The sequence below is a fragment of the Wyeomyia smithii genome, chromosome 3 (assembly GCF_029784165.1).
Source record: "Wyeomyia smithii strain HCP4-BCI-WySm-NY-G18 chromosome 3, ASM2978416v1, whole genome shotgun sequence".
Taxonomy (NCBI): domain Eukaryota; kingdom Metazoa; phylum Arthropoda; class Insecta; order Diptera; family Culicidae; genus Wyeomyia; species Wyeomyia smithii.
Window position 1 is genome coordinate 76,157,461 of NC_073696.1, and position 21,866 is coordinate 76,179,326.

Consider the following 21,866-nt stretch of genomic DNA (forward strand, 5'->3'; position numbering starts at 1 on the left):
GGTACTCGTATTTTACCCCAATGCGATTGTACAAAGCGGTTTATCTTTGGGATACATTTCGGTCCCCAAAGCAATCTGGGAAGCTTAATGTTAATAATCGCACGTTCAAAACAATATAAAACCTACCTCGCAAAAAAAACGTATTGTGCATGCGAACTAAGTTTCAGTCCTGCGAGACGATATAAATTAGGGTATTTTGCAGGTACTGTCATTTCACTGTGGGACAAAATCATGTTACTACCTCTGTATTATGTAGCCGCTTGATCAGATTTCGGGTCATTGATTATTATTTAAAATTAACCAGCAAAAAAATATCACAATTAAATCGTTTCTGAAGCGTGAATCTCGCAGAGACAAGTTTTAAAGAGTGAATTCATGGCACTTGATATGGAAAAATATTAGTCACATGAAAATAAAAAAAAACATCATTCAGAATACCTGTATTTCATTTATAACTAAATCATTATAACTCACTTTTTGATACATTGAACAAGCTACTAGACCGCTGTGCATTCGGTTCTAGCGTGGATTCAATCCAGTGCTGAAAGACACACGGATTCTCACTCGAGTTTCAACCGCATGGTTTCGGGCGGAGATATGTGGTATTTTCACACAATATAATGTCACCACATTGACTATGAGCAGTGTGCCGCTGCTGTCTGGGAATATATCGACAACAGGAGTTCTTGCAAAGCCGTGCAATGCAGCATCATAAAATAACAATAAAAACGCTACTGCTTCAAGGTTCGGCATTCCGGACGGAGATTTTTTCCCCCATATGAGGACATATGGGCAACAAGTAGGTTTACAAGCAGCACTTGAAACAAGGCCTTTACGGCTCGACAGCTGGCATTCCAACGTGTCGCACAGAATCGGTAGCGTGCTAGTAGTGTGTTTCTCATCCGGCATAAATATCGATTTACCAAAGCTTTCACTATTGCGGCTGTAATTGTTTGATATTTGCATATTCAATAATAATAATAAGCTGGTGTTATCACGACATGTCAGCTTGTTAATTTATGTGTCACCAAAAATATGCCTGAATATCGATTTTCGGAACATAGGCATCAAAGAGGAAAAGGGATAAAATGAACCAGTAGGGGTAAGGCGATCCACACCGTTTCTAACACACTTTTTAGCTCTATAAAGCGTATAAGCTCAATACACAATGTTATTTCTACTCTTGATTTATAGTCAGTTTTTTAGCCAGATTCAGTAACTTCTATACTTTGAAATCAGTATCAGCGGTACTTCGAAAAAAAAATTGTTATTGCTGGAAATTCGGTTTTCCCGAATATGTTTCGAAACCGAAGAAGAGAAGAAGATGATTTGAACAGAACCTTAAAATCACTGGTTCAGAGCTCATAAAATTACCAAGGAAAATGACCAAGACGCCATTTTGAATTCCAAAATGGTGACTTCCGGTTTCCAAAAAACAGCCAAAATGCCACGGAGGAGCATCAAAATTGGCTGAATAGCGTCCAATATGGATGTTTTCGGAATCGGGATAATGCCCAGAGACAGGAAATCAACTTTAAACGCTATTTTTATATTCAGGGTAGTGACTTCCGGTTCGTGTGGTGTCGTTTTGATTTAGAAATGGCATCAGAAGTTGATATTCGGTCTTTGGGCATCATCCCGATTTCGGAAATATCTATATAATACCATCCGTATTCAGCCAATTTTGGAGCTTTTTCGGAAACCGAAAATTGCCATTTTGGAAATCAAAATGGCCTCTAGGGTCATTTTGAAGTTACTGGCCATTAACCTGATTCCGAAAGTACTCATATGAGGTGGTATTTGATTATTTTTGTTGTTTTCCGGAAACCGGTTTTACTGGGGCTACGTAAAATTGTTAGTGTATGTGGACAAATCGAATACTATTGAGGTCATATATCACCTGGTGGAAATGAGATCGAATTAAAGGGAAAAGTGCTGCCTTCTGTACGGACTATTTGAAACGTAGCCGTGGTCAACATTTGCACGAAGCAATCTTCGAAAAGAAGGCCTTTCATTAGCCGACTTTGCATATTTGCGACTAGAGCTAAAAATAGCTAAACGGGGTGAATTTTTGATAACTTCGAGGATTGGGTAATTAAGCAAAAAAAACATTTTCGGATTAATATCAATCCACTTAGAACAATGGCAAGATGGCAAGATCGGCTAAAATAATACAAGGGTGACGAATGGACGACAAAAAACTTGTTCAGACGCTTTTTTACGTGGGTATCCGTATTACGAACAGCTAAGAGTTTTCTTGACCAGCAAAAACAAACTTTTTTCTTTTCACGATTGTAGTTGTAAGAATCTGGTAAAATTAATGATCAACGCGTATGTTGGGTTCATTATGATGTAACCATTAATTTTATAAAAGACTGAGTCGAATAATTGTGCCCTCGACCTTCAGTTGTATCTGTTTCTTTTACGCTATGAGTTTCCAGCCTAGCTTCGGAAAGAAACAAAAAAAAAAACACGAAGCAAGCCACGTGGCTTTATTTCTGACCTGAAAAAATAATGCACTCATAGTCGAATTATCGATTTTTAAATGAAAAATGCTCACTAGCTTTCGATTTTTTGTATCTTTTCACTTTGATATCAGCCTTTAGGCCGAGAAGCGATGTTATCTTTTCATATGAGTATAAAATTTATTAATTTATAACAGCTAGTGAAATGTATATTATGGATGAATCAACAATATAAATAAATTTTTATTTTGTATATCTAATAATTTAAAAATAATTTTAAATAACATCTCATAAATAGATTCTTTTTTTTTCAGTAAGCAGTATCAAAAATACACTCGGCTGTGAAATTATTGAAAATGTTTTCGTGGTACATATTTAGAATTTGATGTAACAAACTGCAACACAAAAATATAAATATTCCAAACTGTTGTATTTCGACAAGTTTCAACACAAGTTACTAGCAACACAACCTCTTGGCTTTAGTAAACCCATAAATATCTGGCTGCCAAGAAATTACCAATGCGAAGTAGGATATAGCTAGGAAAAAAATGAATTTCTAAAAAACTTTCAATAATGTATATAGGTATGTATTCGTACGATTCCACTACGCCTTAAACTCACGTGCAGTTGTTCGAAGTTAACTCCTGGGTGACAAAAACCACTGCACTCTATCAATCTGTTAAATCAAATTACTTTGTTTTACAGAGAGGCAGTAAAGAAATTTATAGTCACGAAAATAAAAGCAAATTGTTTCACACGAGACTTTCGAGAAAGGACGACGCGGAAACAATTTCCGCGATCAATTCGCCACAGGACGCGCAGGGCAACTAAAAAACTCCCAACTAATTCCAGCGGGGTTTATGGATTGTTATTTCTATACATTTCGACAAATTGTATCTCCGTCACAGGTTTGTCAATTTTACCCCATCCCCACCGAACAACTTGTTTTCCCGCAGCAAACCATCGATTGCGAAATAATGGCCCATAAAATTTGTTATTCCTGTAGCGTACTGTGTTTCTTCCCTTCAATTTAGCAGCAAACCAATCGAGTATACACGGCTGCTAGTTCTGACGACAGCAAACGTTTACCTTAAGAAAAGAAGAACTGGTTCGGATTTTTCATTGTTTCGGAATTCCGTGATATTTTGTTGATGAGGAGAAAAAATCCTTAGTAGAAAAAAATATTTCGTCGCATAATAGAGCTGCAAAGGTTCCCCAATTATGTATCAACATTGATTTAGAATGGTATGAGGAGTACCGGGAGAACAAGGAGAAATTTATCGTCGGAAATCGTGTAGAAACGGTTTTATATTGTCTTTTTCTCCTTTTATCTCAATTGTAACTTTATCGATGTTATTATTATCTATTGTTAACATCAAACAATGGATTGACATATCCAAAACTCGGATAAAGGGAGCTTAGCGTAAGTTTGTTAGCAAAAAATGTTTCCTTCGGTTTTGACAACGAAGAAACCATCAATATGCTTTGCCTAAATCTAGATTGAATATGAATTTTACTTTTGTATATCATCCGTAGCTTTTATCAATAGGTATTCAATTTACATCAGAAATTTGCGATCGATTTTTGTTGCAAATAATTGCAGAAGTAGTAGAGGTCTCAGAGTTTTCATGCCATCAAACAATCGCTTCAGATCCGCTGAAAATTTTCCGTTGAACCAAAATAATGTAATTTCCTTCTGTAAATCATCACACAAATCCACTGAATTTCAGCAGGTGGTTGGTTTCTAGAACACTTCCAAATCACCGATTCCAGTTCTTGAGTGTCCGATACTTTCGGTTGGTTGAAGACAAAGCTGAGTGTCAGCCAGGCAGTAGACGAGGCAAATATTTGCTATATTTAGTACGGGTTTTTTCTTGGCAACACATTTCTTCGGGCTATTATATTTGTTACAATTCTGATTGCCTTAGCGGTAGCAAACCTCATCGCTCATTTTGTATGAAATATATTTGCTATGCCATTACACGATGCGAATTATTTTCAAAAAATAAGCTACGTAGCGAATCTAGTTTCCATTGGCAGAACAATATTTCAAACCCTTTTGGAGTTGGTCTCACCATTGATCAGAAAGTAGGATTCCGTGTGAAAATTTCGATGGATTAACTAGAACGTTTTTCCGCCATTCGGCAGTTTTCTGTGAATGAACCGAAAACAAACAAACCGGAAGGAAACAATAGAATACTGAATAATCGAGTTGAAATAAGTCAGTTTTAGAGAATACCTACGTAATTAACCCACAAAAATGATTTTTTACGTGAAATCGCGGCGACGGTCTAAGTTGCACTGACTCTGAGTTTTCATAAATTGTTTATTGCTGGTCGCATTGATTTCCGGGTTTCAATTTTGTTCGATCAATTCACAGGTTTAAATTTTTTTATCAATTTACCAAAAAAAAAATCAGGCAACTCGCTCAGTAGTGAACTAACAAGCAAAGAATGACATTGGACGAAGCAAATATTCGCCTAGTTTTTCGTTTACTGAATGAGACAGTAAATATTTTTGACAAGTAATTGGGTCCGAAAGTTTTAGACTGTTTTCAGATTTTTATATATCAGCCGAAAAAGTGCACTTTTCTGAGCAAAACATGATTTTAAAAAAATGTCTATCGTTGTCCTTAGATTTTAAAATGAAGAATAAAAAACTGCTCCAAATGCCTTAAATGACAGTTATCCCAAAGACGCGAACTGTCATTTAAGACGTTTCGAGCAGTTTTTTATTCTTCATTGACAAATCAAAGGATAACGATAACAATTTTTTTAAAATCACGTTTTGCACAGAAAACGCAGTTTTTTCAAATGATATATAAAAACTGGTATAGCTGTAGTAACCAATTGAAGCAAACAGTTTTATATTACACGGCAAGCAAGTATTGACCGACGTCTCAAGCAAATATTTGATTGTTAAGCATTACACGTGCTGCTATACATTTTTACGACGTCAGTTTCGAGTTTTGATAGTGTGTTTAGTTTTATTGCTCTATTGTATAGTGAATCTTGTGAATTTTTTCGAGAAACTCGGAAATCCCGGGATCCCGGGAATCAATATTTCTGTTCCACGGATTCGGGAATCCCGGGCGAAATTTCGGAAAAAAATTAAAACAAACACCCAAAAATAATCGAATCCGACCTATATAACACTTTGGTATAGAAGGAAAATCATATACTAGAAAAGTAAAAATACTACAAGGAATACAGCCCTAGGGTTGTATGAAATGTTGACGTGGGACTAAACACTGTAATTACTGTCTGGCTGTACCAGAATTGATTCGTTTGTTCAGTGATTTACGTATTTTAATTCTCAGCCTCCCCTTCATTTTTACAGAAAGATATTTGAAAACACTAAAAAGAACTTTATTTACACTTGGTGATATTGTGATTGTAGTGTTTTTTTTTTGTGTGCAAACAACATTTAACAATAACAAAGAAGTTTAGGTTTAAATAGATTAATTTTTGTTTTTTACTTCACAAGTTTGTTTCATTTGCCAACAATTACGTTCACTGTATTACGACGACAGCTAATATAAGTATATTATATTATTTGTAAAGTTAAAAATAAGAAAATATCATCTAACAATGTTGAAATGTAAAGAAAAAGATTCTGAAAAGATCTTAGTAAATGTACAAAAATTTCACAAGCACTCGCACTCGAGACTCTTCTATGAAGTAGCATTTTAAGAAAATTACTCGTTCGGTATTATGTCGGTCACGATTATTTAGTGAATATCGGAAATTAAATTGAAATAGAAATAACTTGTAACTTATAACCGTTTAAAAAATGTTCAATTCTTATTAGGTAATTTATGGTTTTCATGGTAACCATACTCATGAGATAAACTTTCAATCACCATCAGTAGTAGCATTCCAGTTTTGATTGCACGCGAATAGAAGTCGTGCCCGCTGCAATTATAGACGACGAGAAACTAGCGACGCTCTGCTCCACATATGAGCCGTTGCGGAACAGAGTGGTCTAAAGACCATTTTTTTCGAAAATGAGTTTTTTGTATAAACCGCATCTACTCAAGAAGCTGAAGTTGGGAGATTAAGAAAATTTCGGAAAATCGAATTTTAAAGCTGACTTATTCCGTGTTGAAAATTCGTCCGAAACAGAATGGCCGTTTTGTTTCGGAACAGAGTGGTCTATGTACATAAATCGATGTAATACTATCATGTAACACGTAACATGTAGCATATAACATGTGATAAGGAACATGCCACTTGTTTTGTACTATCACACGTAATATGTAACATGTTACACGTAATGTAACACGAAAAATGTAACATGTAAAATATTATGTAATATGTAATATCTTGTGTTACATGTAATGTTAAACGTGACATCTTACATGTGACATGCTATAAGTATCAAATAAGATGTGACACTAGCCATTTTATACGATTAACCGTCTTTTTTTTTGTCATTTACCAGGTTTGTGTACATAGACCACTCTGTTCCGAAACGATTCGAGGATTCCAGTGAATATACATATGAAGTCAGAGTGGTCTATGTACATTGGTGAGATAAAATCACCGATTTCGCAAAGAAACTGTTAATTTTATGTATCCCAATGTTAAACCACTTCATAACCTTTATATTAGAACATTTTGTTTGAAAGAATCCGTTGAACAGAATTTTATTCAGAGATTTTTCGAAAATTGCTTCTCCTGAACATTTTGCTCGATGGCACATAGACCACTCTGGTCCGCAACGGCTCATATACTCTACGGTTCTGTTGCTTTTATCAGCATGTTTTCTTTCAAGACATCAGTTTTCATTACGCTCTAACAGCAGGCTTAGAAATTGTTCAAGAAAAGGGGTTGTTTCAAACTTTTCGAAAAACCTTTACCTTCGTGACATCAAATTAGTCTAGGTTCATGGAAGCGAACATAAATTGACCTGTTGGGACGGGGAGACTCTGTCCATTTCTTTTGGATATTGATAAAGAGAATATCACAGGGAATAGTTGGTGTCTAGTCATGCCGTCTGTGCTAGGAATGCTCGCATGTGATTGGTACATTGTCCGCGTAAATTTGTCTCTGACACTTTTTTTCGATTTTTACCGCTTTGCAATGAAATAAGAGTGATAATTAGCGTATAATAAAATTGTTCAACATTTAATCTATCTAACAACATCTTGGTTATTGTTATTCGTCATGTGGTTATGCTTTTATTGTCTTTTGAAATCTGACGCAACAATTGCCAATTTCATTTCCAATTTAACAGAATGCATACCAATATAGAAAACAAAGACGTAGTCCCACGTCAAAAAAATAAAACAGCAAAGATGTAAAATTGTAGTCAGGCCTGAAAATCTCGTCAATATGTGGGAAGAACAGAGTAATTATTCATCGCTCACTTCTTGTCCAGCATGAGTGCTGCGTGTAGCAATTTTCTGCACTATACTTTTTTTCTGTTTTATGCTGTGTTTCTGCTGTTAGCAGAAAAACGAACACACTTGCTGCTTACAATACAGCTGAGCGAAACAAGTCTGGTGAATCATGTTAGTGAGAATACACAGAAGTATGCCACGGTGTGCACTGCTGAGATAAATTCGATAGCATTCGAAGAGCAAACATGCGTGAAGAGCGGATTTATTTTCAGTTTTGAGATGAAAAGCAAACCACGCAGTCAACTTCTCTGTGAGCTATGTTTTGTGCTTATTGGACGTAATGTCCTTTCGTTTGAGAAAGCTCACATCCGTTCATTATTTCTCGGAGAGACATTGCAGATTCCACCACGGTGTTTTTTTGCATGCTTCTCAGATACACAGGTTTCGCTGTTCTCTTCAAGCAAGTGCGTCGCTTTACCCGCCAATGTGAGAGCAGTTGTTTTCGTAGTGGAGGATGTTCTCTTGCACTATAGTTATTCTCTGAGGAAAAACGACAAGCCGGATTGTGGCTAACTAAGCAATTCTTCAAATTTATGAAATTTTTCTAAAGAAGATTTAAGCATTTGCAAGTATTGAAGCATGGAGCAAATAGATTGATTTGGTCAACGAACCTCTCGAAATAATACAGCCGGTCCATAATAACTCTCATTTTTCTGGTTTTCATCCTATTACTTTTGCACAGTTGAAAGATATTTGTTTTTCTTTGGAGAAACCGGCTGGTATCGACAATGTCAACGCAAAAGTAATACAAGATTGCTTTCATGTCATTGGACACGATCTGCTGGACCTTATCAATGAATCACTGCAAACAGGGCACGTGCCTCAGGTTTGAAAGGAATCACTTGTGGTTCCTATCCCCAAGATTAATGGGACGGATAAAGCCGAAGAGTTCCGCCCATTAATATGTTGCACACATTAGAGAAAATTTTAGAACTAGTTGTGAAAGGCCAGCTGATGGATTATTTAAATAGTAATGATTTGCTAATCCCAGAGCAATCAGGTTATCGAGAGGGTCACTCTTGTGAGTCTGCTTTGAATCTGGTGTTAGCAAAATGGAAAGAAAAAAACGAGGCTAAAGAAACTATTTTTGAAACAATTTCTAGGCCCTTATTGTTACAAACAGTGGAGCGCTGGTATCGTAGGGACAGCATACAAATGGTTTGAGAGCTATTTGTGTGCTAGAACTCAGAAGACTCGTTTTGATGATTCTGAATCGGATTCCAATTCTAATACACTTGGTGTACCGCAAGGAAGTGTCTTAGGGCCCATTTTGTTCATTATTTATATTAATGACATGAAGTGAGTTTTATGGTTTTGCGATATCAATTTATTTGCTGGTGATACTGTTCTGTTCATTGCGGCTAAGAATCCTAATGACGTTGTGGCACTTTTAAATCAAGATTCACATTATCTGGCGAATTGGTTGAAATTTAAACAGCTTAAATTAAATATTAGTAAAACAAAGTTCTTAATCATTTCTTCTGCCAACTCCAGAAACGAAGTATCTTGGGGTGATTATTGATGACAAATTAACTTTTAAGTCTCACATTGACAATGTCATCAAGAAAATGGCAAAAATACGGTATTCTGTGCCGTTTGAAAAATGAATTGACTGTTAGTAGTAAAATTAGGGTTTATAAGTCAATCATTTCACCACATATAGATTTTTGCCCATCCATATTATTTCTTGCAAACAATACACAAATATTGAGACTGCAGCGCTTATAAAATAAAGTTATGCGATTAATATTAAGATGTAATAGATACACTTCCTCGAGTTTTATGCTGGACGCATTTCAATGGCTTTCTGTGAAGCAAAACTATATTTTCTGACAATGGTGTTTCTATATAAAATTTTCAATAATATGCTGCCTCGATATTTGTGTAATCGAATTGATAGGGGAAGTGATTTTCATATGTACAACACTAGAAACGCGGATGATGCTAGAACACCAAATTTTCTTTTTGGAAGATCACAGAACTCTCTGTTGTACAAGGGAATATTTTTTATTTCAATTCGATGCCAATACAGGTAAAACGTGTAGCAACAATGGCGCAGTTTAAAAGGCTTTGTATTTCACACATAAAGTCTGTTTTGTAGACAGATTATATAGAATTTTTTGTAAATTAATGACGAAAATTGTAAAATTTATGTATGTTTTTTTTTTTAATTTATTGGGTAAACTAAGTTATTATGTTCACTGATGATGATGGATTTTTGTTTGAATTAGTTGTATAATATTTAATAGTAGAGTTTAAAAAAGAGTCGGCTACACATGTTTGAGCCACGCGCGCGTAGACTGACATAGACAATCTGGATATTGAGTACATCAGGATTAAACCCCTGAAATTGAAACAAAAAGCATATCGGGTTGGAAAGTTGCTTTTTGGTATTAAAAAGCATATATGCTGTTATTCTGCTTTTCGATATTTATCTGTTTTTACGATTTTGAATTAGGGTTGGGAGAAAAAAAAATGAAAAGGCTTGGATTTGCCTGTGGACTGTAAAGCTCGTTATCGAGAACTATAGTATCACGGGATCTCTCTCGTAGTTTTGGATCGTTATCCAGAATCAATTCTGATTTGTTAACACTCCTAAATGTTAGGTTCAATCCCTAACCAGGTCCAGATAATTTTCGGGTTGGAAACGTTCTGGATGAGCCTTGGATCCATGATGGTATTGGAAAATCGTTATTTTTATACTCATTGTTAAATTATTGGTATTCTTTTGAAGGGTTACTATGTCTGTATTAATAACCAGTCCGTTATTTGCTTGCCAACTGGTTACATTGTATGACTTTATATAATATCTTACTTAGATAAATCGACCAGCTCAAACCAATGTAGGGGTATGAGGTGGGACCATCATCGTCATCATCATCATCATCATCATCAAGACGCTCGTCTTATGGTAAAATAATCATTAAAGTGATTGCAGCTGGAATTATTGATGAATAGGTTTAATAGCTTTCTTTACAAGAACTAAATTCATTTTTTGTCGTACAACTACATTTTAAGTTTTTGCAAAGCAAGCAGAGTATGTGATTTAAGAAAATGCGAAAAATGAACGAGAACTGAAGATGTGACTTAGGTTTAGAAAAAAAGTACACCATCCAGACGGGACTCGAACCCGCATTTTCCTGTCTCCGGTATGGTGTTTTATCTAATTAAACAACTAGGGTAACGGGGGTGGTTTGGCCCACCCACATAATTTGGCCCACCCATTAACATTTTTCACATTTTATTTGATAAATTCAATGAATTTTAGAAAACAATATATGCACCTTCTTTTTCCGAACTGAATTTCTATTTTTAACAACGGCTTTTTCGGTGTTAACGGCAAAAGCCGTTGTTAAAAATAGAAATTCAGTTCGGAAAAATTTAGCCGTACGGAGCCCCTTCCGTAGTTGTGTCGCACTTGCAGGCACGACGCAGACTGACTTTGGTCTCGATCACACAGGTCTATAAGAGTTATCAGCATCAGCTGACTCTTCTGTGTGTGATGAGACATTCCTTTCAGTCTAAAAATAACGCTCGCACAGCAGTGTGTGTAGTTAGGGATGAGCAATAGAATAAGTCGACAGCGGAATGTGATACGATATATATTGTAGAACAGTACCACCGTCCCACGTAGTTTAATTGGTCAAAACACCATGCCGGAGACAGGGAGATTGCGGGTTCAAGTCCTGTCGGGATGCGGTATATTTTTTCAAATCTGTATCATATTTCCAGTTCGCTTATTTTTCGTTCTTTCTCTACTCACATACTGTCTGCTTAATGAATATATGCACCATTGAAATGGTACGCCCAAGAAGCATATTACACTATAGTTTTTGGCAAAGTACTGACTCTAGGTAGCATTATTTTGGATTTAGTTCACGAATATTCAAAATTATGCCTGAGTCAACCCGAAGTCAAGAGGAGGTGGTAGCATTCAACCACAGAACAGATATGCAACTTCGAACAAAACTCTGCAGCAAATCGGTGCCCAAGCTTTCGCATTCATTTTTTGCTGTTCCAACCTACATTGATTTTACAGTGCATCGTTAGAACAGTTCGCTCCAATAGTTTGAACATGCAACAAAAAAATGTTTTTCTTTGCTTCAATGACCAGGCAAAAAGGTGATCTTGAATAGTTGAATCTATCAATATCAAGTTAAGACAGGACCGCATTCAAGAGATCTTTAAAGCGGAAATTCAGTAACAATTCACAATCAACGTGAATAGAGCAAATTAAACTAAAAATCTTCACAGTGCGTCTTGAACTGTCCTACAGGTCAGACGTTTTTTCGGTTGCTTGTGGACTGGTCTTTGACTGCCTATAGCTTCAAAGTTTGTGTTTTGTCAGTGTGTCTTTTAAAGACTACCTGAAAGTTATTTCCCATCAGTCTTTCTCAAGACTTCCTACTTTTGAATTTAACATTTGTTTTAACTTTTTTCGTATCACCTGAAATGGCTGGACGGAAAAAGAAACCTCGCATCGCTGCGGGGAGGAAAAGAGAGGCATCTCTTTCTGACACTTCGAGTGTCTGTAGTGACAATCCTTTTGATATTTTGCCTGAGCAAGAAGCTGGTGAAATGGAAGTTGTTAATAATGAAACTATACAAAATATAAAATCTTTAAAAAAGGAGAAAGTTCCACCTATTGTGGTAACTATTTCTTCTGAATTTAATATATTCAAAAAGGAACTTTCAACGTTTGTTTCTGGCGTTAAAGTTACCTATCAAATTGGCCGTAGAGGTGAATGCCGCTTATTAGCCGACTCAGTAAAGGGTCGTGATCGTCTTGTCCAGTATTTAACTGACAAGATGTACAAATTTTTTACATATGACACCAAGAACGCCAAGCCGTTCAAGGTTGTCTTGAAAGGTCTCACCAACGATCAAACCGTTGATGAGATCAAACTTACTTTAACAGAATTACTTGGCATAGCCCCTACCCAAGTAATTCTAATGAAACAAAAATCACGAGGCGAAAACAGTCAGAGAACTGGAATTTCCCTTGTTAATTATTTAATTCATTTTAACCGCAATGAGGTTAACAACTTAAAATTTTTTGAAAAAGCACATGCTTTGTATAATGTGCGTGTAAAGTGGGAAATTTATAGGAAGTATGGCGGAGGTGAAAAGCATATCACCCAATGCCGTACTTGCCAACGTTATGGCCATGGTTCCAAATTCTGTAACATGGACCAAAAATGTCTTAATTGTGGAGACTCTTCTCACAAAAAGGACACATGTCCTGTGAAAGAGAGTAAAAATTTCCGCTGTGCGAATTGTAACGGCAACCATATGTCAAATTTTTATCAATGCCCAGTCCGTTTAGCAATTGTTAAGGCAAGGCAAGGTAAACAAAATTCAATTTCTCAATTAAAACCAACTTCAAAACAAAATTCTCCAAGCGTACCAGTGACGCATAGTTTACCTACTCCTTTGCATACCCGTTTAACTTATGCACAGGTTACAGGTAGTTCGAACATTATACCGCCTAGTGTTGGTAGTTCGAAAATGACCGTTAATATGGGTAAGCAAAACACGCTAGAAAATAATTGTACACCTATCACTCCAGCTAATATTGCTACCGAAAATATTTTTTCTAATGTCAACTGCCTGGGGCCTATTACGGCAGGTAAACTTTCTTTTTTGCAACAGGCAATGTTCGATCTTATGAACGCCATGTTGCAGGCAAAATCAATGTTTGAAGCCATTCAAATAGGCACAAATTTTACTATTAAAATTGTTTCTAATTTAAAATTTAGCAATGATTTTAAATAAAACAATTAAAATATTAAATTGGAATGCTCGCTCATTGAAGGCCAATGAGAATGAGCTTTTTAATTTTTCAACAGTAAATAATGTGCATATTGCAATTATTACTGAAACATTTTTGAAACCTAACATAAAATTAAAATATGATCCCAATTACGTGGTTCATAGATATGATAGGATTCAGGGTTCCGGCGGTGGAGTTGCAATTGTTATTCATCGCCGAATCAAACATCGTGCTCTTCCCCATCTTGAGACGAAAGTTATTGAAACTTTGGGAATTGAAGTTCAAACTGAACTTGGTATTTTATTCATTGCCGCAGCATATTTACCATTTCAATGCACACGCGAGCTCAAAAATTATTTTAAAGGTGATTTACAAAAACTCACCAGAAATCGTTCGAAATTTTTCATAATCGGCGATTTTAACGCTAAACATCGTTCATGGAATAATTCTCAAAGTAATTCCAATGGCAAAATTTTATTCAATGATTGTTCTTCAGGATACTATTCTATTTTGTCTCCGAATAGTCCTACATGCTTTTCTTCTGTAAGAAACCCATCAACAATTGATTTGGTGCTAACAGATCAAAGTCATGTATGTAGTGATTTGATCACACATGCTGACTTTGATTCTGACCATCTTCCAATAACTTTTTCTTTATCACATGAATCAGTTTTAAACCCTATGAGCTCTGTTTTTAATTATAACAAGGCTAATTGGGAAAGATACAAAACTCATATTGAGAGAAATTTCAATAATGAGCTTGATTTGCAAAACGAAGTGAATATTGATTCCGCTTTGGAAGCATTAAAATGTGCAATTGTTGATGCCAGGAATTATTCTGTTCCAAAGGCTCAAGTGAAATTTGATTCATCAATAATTGACGAAAATCTTCAACTTCTAATTCGTTTGAAAAATGTCCGCAGACGTCAATATCAACGTTCTCGTGACCCTGTTTTTAAAACTATTTATAAAGATTTACAGAAAGAGATTAAACATAGATTTACTCTTCTGAGAAATCAAAATTTTGAGACTAAAGTTGAAAAATTGAAACCATATTCAAAACCATTTTGGAAGCTGTCGAAGATTCTTAAGAAACCTTCAAAGCCTATTCCAGTTTTAAAAGATGGTGAACGTTTTCTTGTATCCAATGAACGAAAGGCTCAAAGACTTGCTCAGCAGTTTGAGAGTGTTCATAACTCAAATTTGAATTTTGTGAGTCCAATTGAAAATGAAGTCACACGTCAATTTGATTTAATTTCTTCCCAGAATTTTTTACCTGCAGAAATAATTGAAACTAACTTGAATGAGATTAAATCAATTATTAAAAATTTCAAAAATATGAAAGCACCTGGTGACGATGGAATCTTTAATATACTAATCAAACATCTCCCTGAGAGCACAATGGAATTTTTAGTGAAAATTTTCAATTGCTGCTTCAAAATTGCATATTTTCCCAAATTATGGAAAAATGCAAAAATTACTCCAATTTTAAAGCCGGATAAGAATCCAGCTGAAGTTTCAAGTTACCGACCAATCAGTTTGCTTTCTTCAATAAGTAAACTGTTTGAGAGAATTATTCTTAACAGAATGATGTCACACATCAACGAAAATTCAATTTTTGCAAATGAACAGTTTGGATTTCGCCATGGGCATTCCACTACTCATCAATTGCTCAGAGTTACTAATATGATACGAGCTAACAAATCTGAAGGTTATTCCACTGGAGCTGCTCTTTTAGACATAGAAAAAGCATTCGACAGTGTTTGGCATAAAGGTTTGATTGCGAAATTACAAACTTTTAATTTTCCGATTTTCCTTATCAAAATTTTAAAAAATTATCTTACTGATCGAACTCTGCAGGTTGTCTATCAGAATTCAAAATCTGATAGATTTCCTGTCAGAGCAGGTGTACCTCAAGGTTCAGTCATGGGGCCAGTCCTGTACAACATATTCACTTCAGATCTTCCTGATTTGCCTCCAGGATGCACAAAGTCATTGTTCTGCGATGACACAAGCATTTCCGTAAAAGGAAAGAGCCTTCGTGTCATATGCAGTCGATTGCAGAAAAGTTTAGATATTTTTTCTTCCTACTTGCAAAAGTGGAAAATCTCTCCCAATGCTTCTAAAACTCAAATGATAATTTTTCCGCATAAGCCTAGGGCGTCTTTCCTCAAGCCAAACAATAATCACGTTGTCAAGATGAATGGGGTTATTTTAAGTTGGTCCGACAAGGTTAAGTACTTGGGACTAATTTATGATAAAAAACTTATTTTCAAAGAGCACATTGAGAGTATACAAGCCAAGTGCATCAAATATACGAGATGTTTATATCCTCTCATTAACAGGAATTCTAAACTTTGTTTAAAGAACAAACTTTTGATTTACAAACAAATTTTTAGACCAGCAATGCTTTATGCTGTACCGATCTGGTCAAGTTGCTGTTCAACAAGGAAGAAAACGCTCCAAAGGATTCAGAATAAAATTCTGAAAATGATTTTGAAGCGTCCTCCTTGGTTTGGTACACTCGAATTACATAGACTTACTGGTGTTGAACCATTAGAAGCTATGTCAAATAAAATTATTAACAATTTTCGACAAAAATCGTTGCAATCCTCAATTGCTACGATAAGCTCTCTTTATAGCCAATAAGTTAGCAATTAAGTTAGTTGTAAGTTTACTTCCCCTTTTCTGACAAGTAGGTTTAAATCCCTACGAATGATAAGTCCTTATTGCGAAAGCAAACAAATCCTAACAATTAAAATTTCAAATTTCTAACAGTGTTGAGAAGTCACCATTTGTGATTGGACACACATACTCATTATTTACTAATATTTATCATAAATACTTAAGCTACTAACAAATCCCCCCTTAAATAAAAAAAAAAAAAAGCTAAAAATCTTTCAACCATCCAAACATTGTTTAACACATTTTCTTGGATTGTACCTCTCGCGATGTTGAAACTATTTTAAACTGTTAGTTGATTTACTTGAATATCCTCGTTGGACTTGGAAACCGAATTTCTCGACCAACGACAATATTTTTTTTTTCGTATCGTTTTTATACCTAACATTGCAAGTAATGCATATCAGACGCTATACACAGCACTGAGCACTGTCGTAACATTAGGTACAATGTAGAAAAATGATTGTCGTTAGTCAAGATATTCAGTTTTCAACTTGGGCAACAATGAAATTCATTAAAAATTTTCTACATAAAAACTGTTGCGCGTATGCGGGTGGTACTTCTTAGATTATCATGATTATTATTAGACTTAGATTATCATGAAAAGGCACCCTCGGGGAGAACAAAGGATTATCTCGGCGAAAAGCGGAATGGAATATTAGCGTAATAAAATTTCGAGTGTAAAATGCGTCCTCTCCACCGCTAGATGTCGATACTTGAAATAAAGAGATTTTGTCTCATTTTTGGTTCTTCAGTTGAACAGATGTGATTCAACTCAACTTCCGAAAGCTCTAGTAACAAAAAGGTATGCTTTTGAAAAAATTCATTGTTTTTTTATCAAAACGTTTATTTGACACGGCACTATACATATAATCACAGACTAACAGACATAACACGTCGAACAAATTTTCAATAAAATCATCGTTTGGATGATTCCAGTACTTTACGTTAGTAACACTAGCACCATCTGCTGTCGTGTTTGCGCTGCGTCATGTATTTCGACATCAGCGCCAGCGTTACTGCATGTGTCAAATGGGGAACTACAAAATATGTATGGGATTGCATGACAGCGCCCCAGACGATGTTTTCGCGCCATGGCTGTTATTCGATTGAAAATTTGAAATGAATGTTTTTTGTGGCGATGGAGCTAGGTTCCAGTGTTACGTCTGTTAGTCTGTGATATAATGTTCAACGGAGACAAGACGAATAACTCATTGTTGTAGTAACTTCAATAAAATACCATAGAAACAGTTTTATATCCTAACAAGTTGAAAAAAGTTTAAAAAATAGTTTTAGGCATGATCGAAATAGGATTGTCTCTCTCTAAAGTGAATATATCTTGGCCATGCCAAGTTTTAACAGCTCTTTTTTACTATTTGGCCGTTGGGCGATGAACGAAGAAGCAGCTTGTAGTAATTTACAGGTAAATATTTCTTAATTTATGACATTTGACGATATGAAACTTACTGCAAATGCCTGCAAAACTGATCTAAGCTCGATCTTTTAATTTCCAGATACTTAAAATTTCGAAAACTTCACGGATGTTCAGGTGTCAAATCCACTTTTTCTTCTCTAAAAAGATCAATGATGACCTGAAATATGATCAGCCCGAAATATTTCAATACACGGTTTTAAATATAGAGGTGGGCCAAAATATAGACCTGGTGGTCTACTTTCAAAAATTTCTCGAAGATTTTCCAATAAATTGCATTGTTAAACAATGTATTGCAAAGTAGACACATTGCTCTTAACAATGATATAATAGAGCAGGTATTTATGTTGAGAAAACATGTTTCTTTCAATAAATTGTGCAATTGTAGAGCAACATGTCAAAAGGATCTATCTGCTTTGATCGATATTTTGATCGATCGGTTTTTTTCAACCGCCCCGGCTTATTAAACACGTTTCATGATATGTCCTTAAGACCATTTGATAGCGGAGAATCTAATCTAGCTTTTTAAATAAAAACCACGTTGGGAATAGTTACTTTAGCTGAACTAATAAACAAATGAAAAGTCAATCAAGAAAATCGATGAAAGTAGATAGACCCTGTTGACATGCTGCTCTACAATTACTCCCTAAAGCGGGCCAAAATATCCCCGTTACCCTAGTAGTAGGCCAATATAGGTATCACCCTCTGTTGGACCCGTTCTATGACGCACTTCGTTCATCTACACACACCAAAGAAAAGGATTTTGGAATTTGGATCTAGAGCTCGCTTGAAATTTTTTAGCGAAATACTTTCTTCTACAAAGTTGTTCTACAATGTTATAGCTCAGTTAGTTTTAGGCAACTTTGTAGAAAAAAGCTTTTCGCTATCTTCGAAACTAACCGATTTATATTGAAAAAACACATTTTTCACTCTAACTTTTTTATTTCAGTTCTCACATTAAAACTGTCTTTGGACGACTTTTAGGGCTTTTTAAGAAAAACCATTTGCAATGCTGACATCGCACAGTGGTCCACTCCAGAAAAAATCACGGTCAAACCTCAAACTCATTTTTCAACGATTGGTATTGATGAATTACGGTTTTCTAACATCCTCAAACTTTTTCCGTATTTAATTAGATTTTATATATATACGATTTCCGGTTTTTATAGATAATTTTTTCGTGTTTTTTGTCTATTTGATGCTTTTTTTCCAATATTTAGGCAACCGTTCGACCAATTTCACTCCTTCACTCAAACGAACGGATTTTTAGTCTTCTTGAACCATATAAATCGGCTCTACTGTTCCCGAGATATGACCAAAACAGTGCCAAAATATTTACATAATATACACTGTTCGTTCGCTAACTGGGCTGAGGGCCTAGCCCTATTCATGTGCCCCTATCTCGTTTTGACAGCAATATGCCAAACGCTGATTTTTGACGTTCATCTGCTTTTTAACTGGGCTATAGCCCAGTTAGCGAACGCCCAGTTGAAAAGCAGCCCAGCTAAACAGCACCCAGTTAGCGAACAGTTACTGTACCTAGAACAGCCCAAAATGGTCAAAACTCATTATAGGACCACTCAAACGATTAGGAAATATTAGGTTAGGTTAATTATAACTACATAATGTGTCTAGGTAATTACTGACCAGTCCTGGACAGCCGGTGCCGCCCCTGTATTCAGTTTATTGTTAACTAAACCGAATTCTGTCATGCGACCCTTTTTCTGCTGATTTCGCTAACATTAATCTAATCAGTTATTCAAAATGTAATGCTCTAGGGTGCACGCAAGCAGATTTTCATCAGATACTTCAAGCATTCGAAAGAAAATCAAACTATCAATCAATAACGGAGGTATCAATATTTCTATACGAGACTTTTCGAAAAAAAAATCGTAAAGCTGTTGTAGACCTTCTTCGGGATTGATAATTAAGTTGCAGCAAACCCTAAAAAGAAACCTGAATGAGAAATGTCAAAGTTCCGACTGATCATTTGTAGGGGTTCACATGGTTTGCCAACTGAGATTAAGAATAAGTAATCTCCAAGAATGATTAATTATCCGATTGATAAACAAAGAGAAGAAAACATTAAATCAGCTCAATCAAGAGATAACGCTTTGTTACTGAAATCCCAGACCAAAGATAATGTGAAGACTATTGAAAAAAAAACTCTCAAGCCGCAGAAATATATCTGATTTTTTTTATATATATATTCCACAATGACTTTTTGCACTGACCTTTCTTAGAAAATTGAAATAGAATATCTGGTCGAAAATGTCCTTCCAGAAGAAACCGAAAAAAGAAAGGTTAGGTAGCTACAACAAATGATTATGTGCACAAGAATTTCAAATGTCGAAGATGACAAAGGATCTAAATTTATGAAAAAGTTTCTTTGTCCGTCGTAAAAAAAAACCCCCGCTCGACATGTTCATAGAGATACACCGTTATATTTTCTCCCTGCCCCCCATCCATAAAAAAACACAAACTAATTCCGCTTGTCGCTCTAGTTTTTCTCAAAGCAAAGCCTTTGATGGAACATCTAATTTCACCGATTCATTTTTTCACTGTATCAGTGTGGAAGTTACGGTTAACTTTATATTAAAATAGCGATAAATACTGATGGTTACGTAATACTCTTCAAATGTGTACAGGCAATTATAATTAAGTAATTTATTATTTTTGCAGCATGGAACTAATGTACCGAGAAAGGAATAAAAATGATAGTAGATTTGGGCGATATAAAAACAAACTAATGACTAAAAGCTCTAGAGCTAAAAATAATTATGTATCTACCGAGGGTCGCCTTTGGCTTGACTTTAGTGGCATGTTGTTCCTAGTAAGTTGTCTTCGGCCGTTCTCCGTGCTTCAATACTCCACTCAGCAGTGCCCAACTACACCGGGTAACCGTACGACGTCTAACAAAGTCCGTCTATTTATTAAATAATTAATTACAAAGCTTGATAGCTTGGAGTGTGGCTCAGCACGCTCCACCGTGGGCTAGGAGGAAACTTTTAAGCGACGCCTTTTCTCACTCAGAACCGGTACCATGCTACACTCGCGTTATAACAAATATTCGCTCGCTTATCTGTGATCATTGAAAGCTTCAGGATTACGACCAACTTTGCAAACCAAACAACCGTCCGGGGTGACGTCTACAAATTTGGCTTAAATTCGAATCGATTTTCACAACGCCTCACAGAATAACAAACAAGACTTCCCTGGTTGCACCGCTAAGCTTGTGTTTGTTTTGTTGATCTCAAAACAACAACTGGAGTACCTTGGTTGCCATAGTATCGAAAAGGCGTCCGTGGCACAGAATGTCGCCTTGGTCTAGTTTGCAATGCGTTAACCAAAAATTGGCGGCAATGTGATTGAAGAACATACCAAAATGATGCCAATGCCACATTTGTGAGTGATGAATAACTAAATTAAAATGCTGTTAATTCTGAAGAAATACGTTTATTAATTTTGTTTCTCTTAGTTTAAAAATACAGTGTATAGTATAGTATAAAATATATGATCGATTAGGCCACACGCTTACGCTAGCTAGCTATACTCGAATCTCAGAAAAGGAGATGTTAACAAATTTTGAACTGACGTTTTCGATTTGTTTCTAACCATTTTCAGGACATGTAAATGCGACTACCGGTACCCGTAAAAGCTTCAAAAACAAACTCTCTGTTTCCGAAAAAAGATTGAAAATATTAAAAAAATTCCCAAAATTTCAGCTAGTTGACGCGAATAAAAAAATGTTCGAGAAAACTTCTGTCTCTGGAACAACAGCATAGAAAAAGTCTACGGTGATTTAAACCGAAGACAAGTGTAGACCAAAAATAATTGTACATTTAGAATAAATACAGCAGTCTCCAGATTCCTCGCTTGGCACTTGACTAGCAAGTAGTGCCTAGAGTTGTAAGCATTATTTACAATTTTTAAGAGATTTTTGTTTCCCCTTAGTCAAAATCGAGTGATTCAAATGCACTCCTTTCTGGTTGCTAAACTGCATCGAACGGTATATAGTGTAGTCGTCGTATCAGTAAAAGGGGCAACTCCGGCAGACATACGCTGACCACAAACAGTACTGGGCTGAAGAAAAGCAACAGCGCAGCCCAA

At 35.7% G+C, this 21,866-nt stretch overlaps 1 protein-coding gene across 2 annotated transcripts in view; it reads right to left on the reverse strand.

Moving 5' to 3' along the window:
- Positions 1–21,214, reverse strand: part of LOC129732756 (dynein intermediate chain 2, ciliary) — a 65,157-nt gene extending 43,943 nt beyond the window's left edge. Inside the window, exon 1 of one of the 2 annotated variants that reach the window (XM_055693945.1) lies at positions 20,547–21,214. In XM_055693945.1, coding sequence (XP_055549920.1) covers positions 20,547–20,579 — 33 coding nt within the window. In that variant the 5' untranslated portion in view covers positions 20,580–21,214. Of the gene's footprint in view, positions 1–3,086; positions 3,278–20,546 lie in introns of those variants that run through there. The other variant, XM_055693946.1, reaches the window with a different exon arrangement.
- Positions 21,215–21,866: the final 652 nt, after the last annotated feature.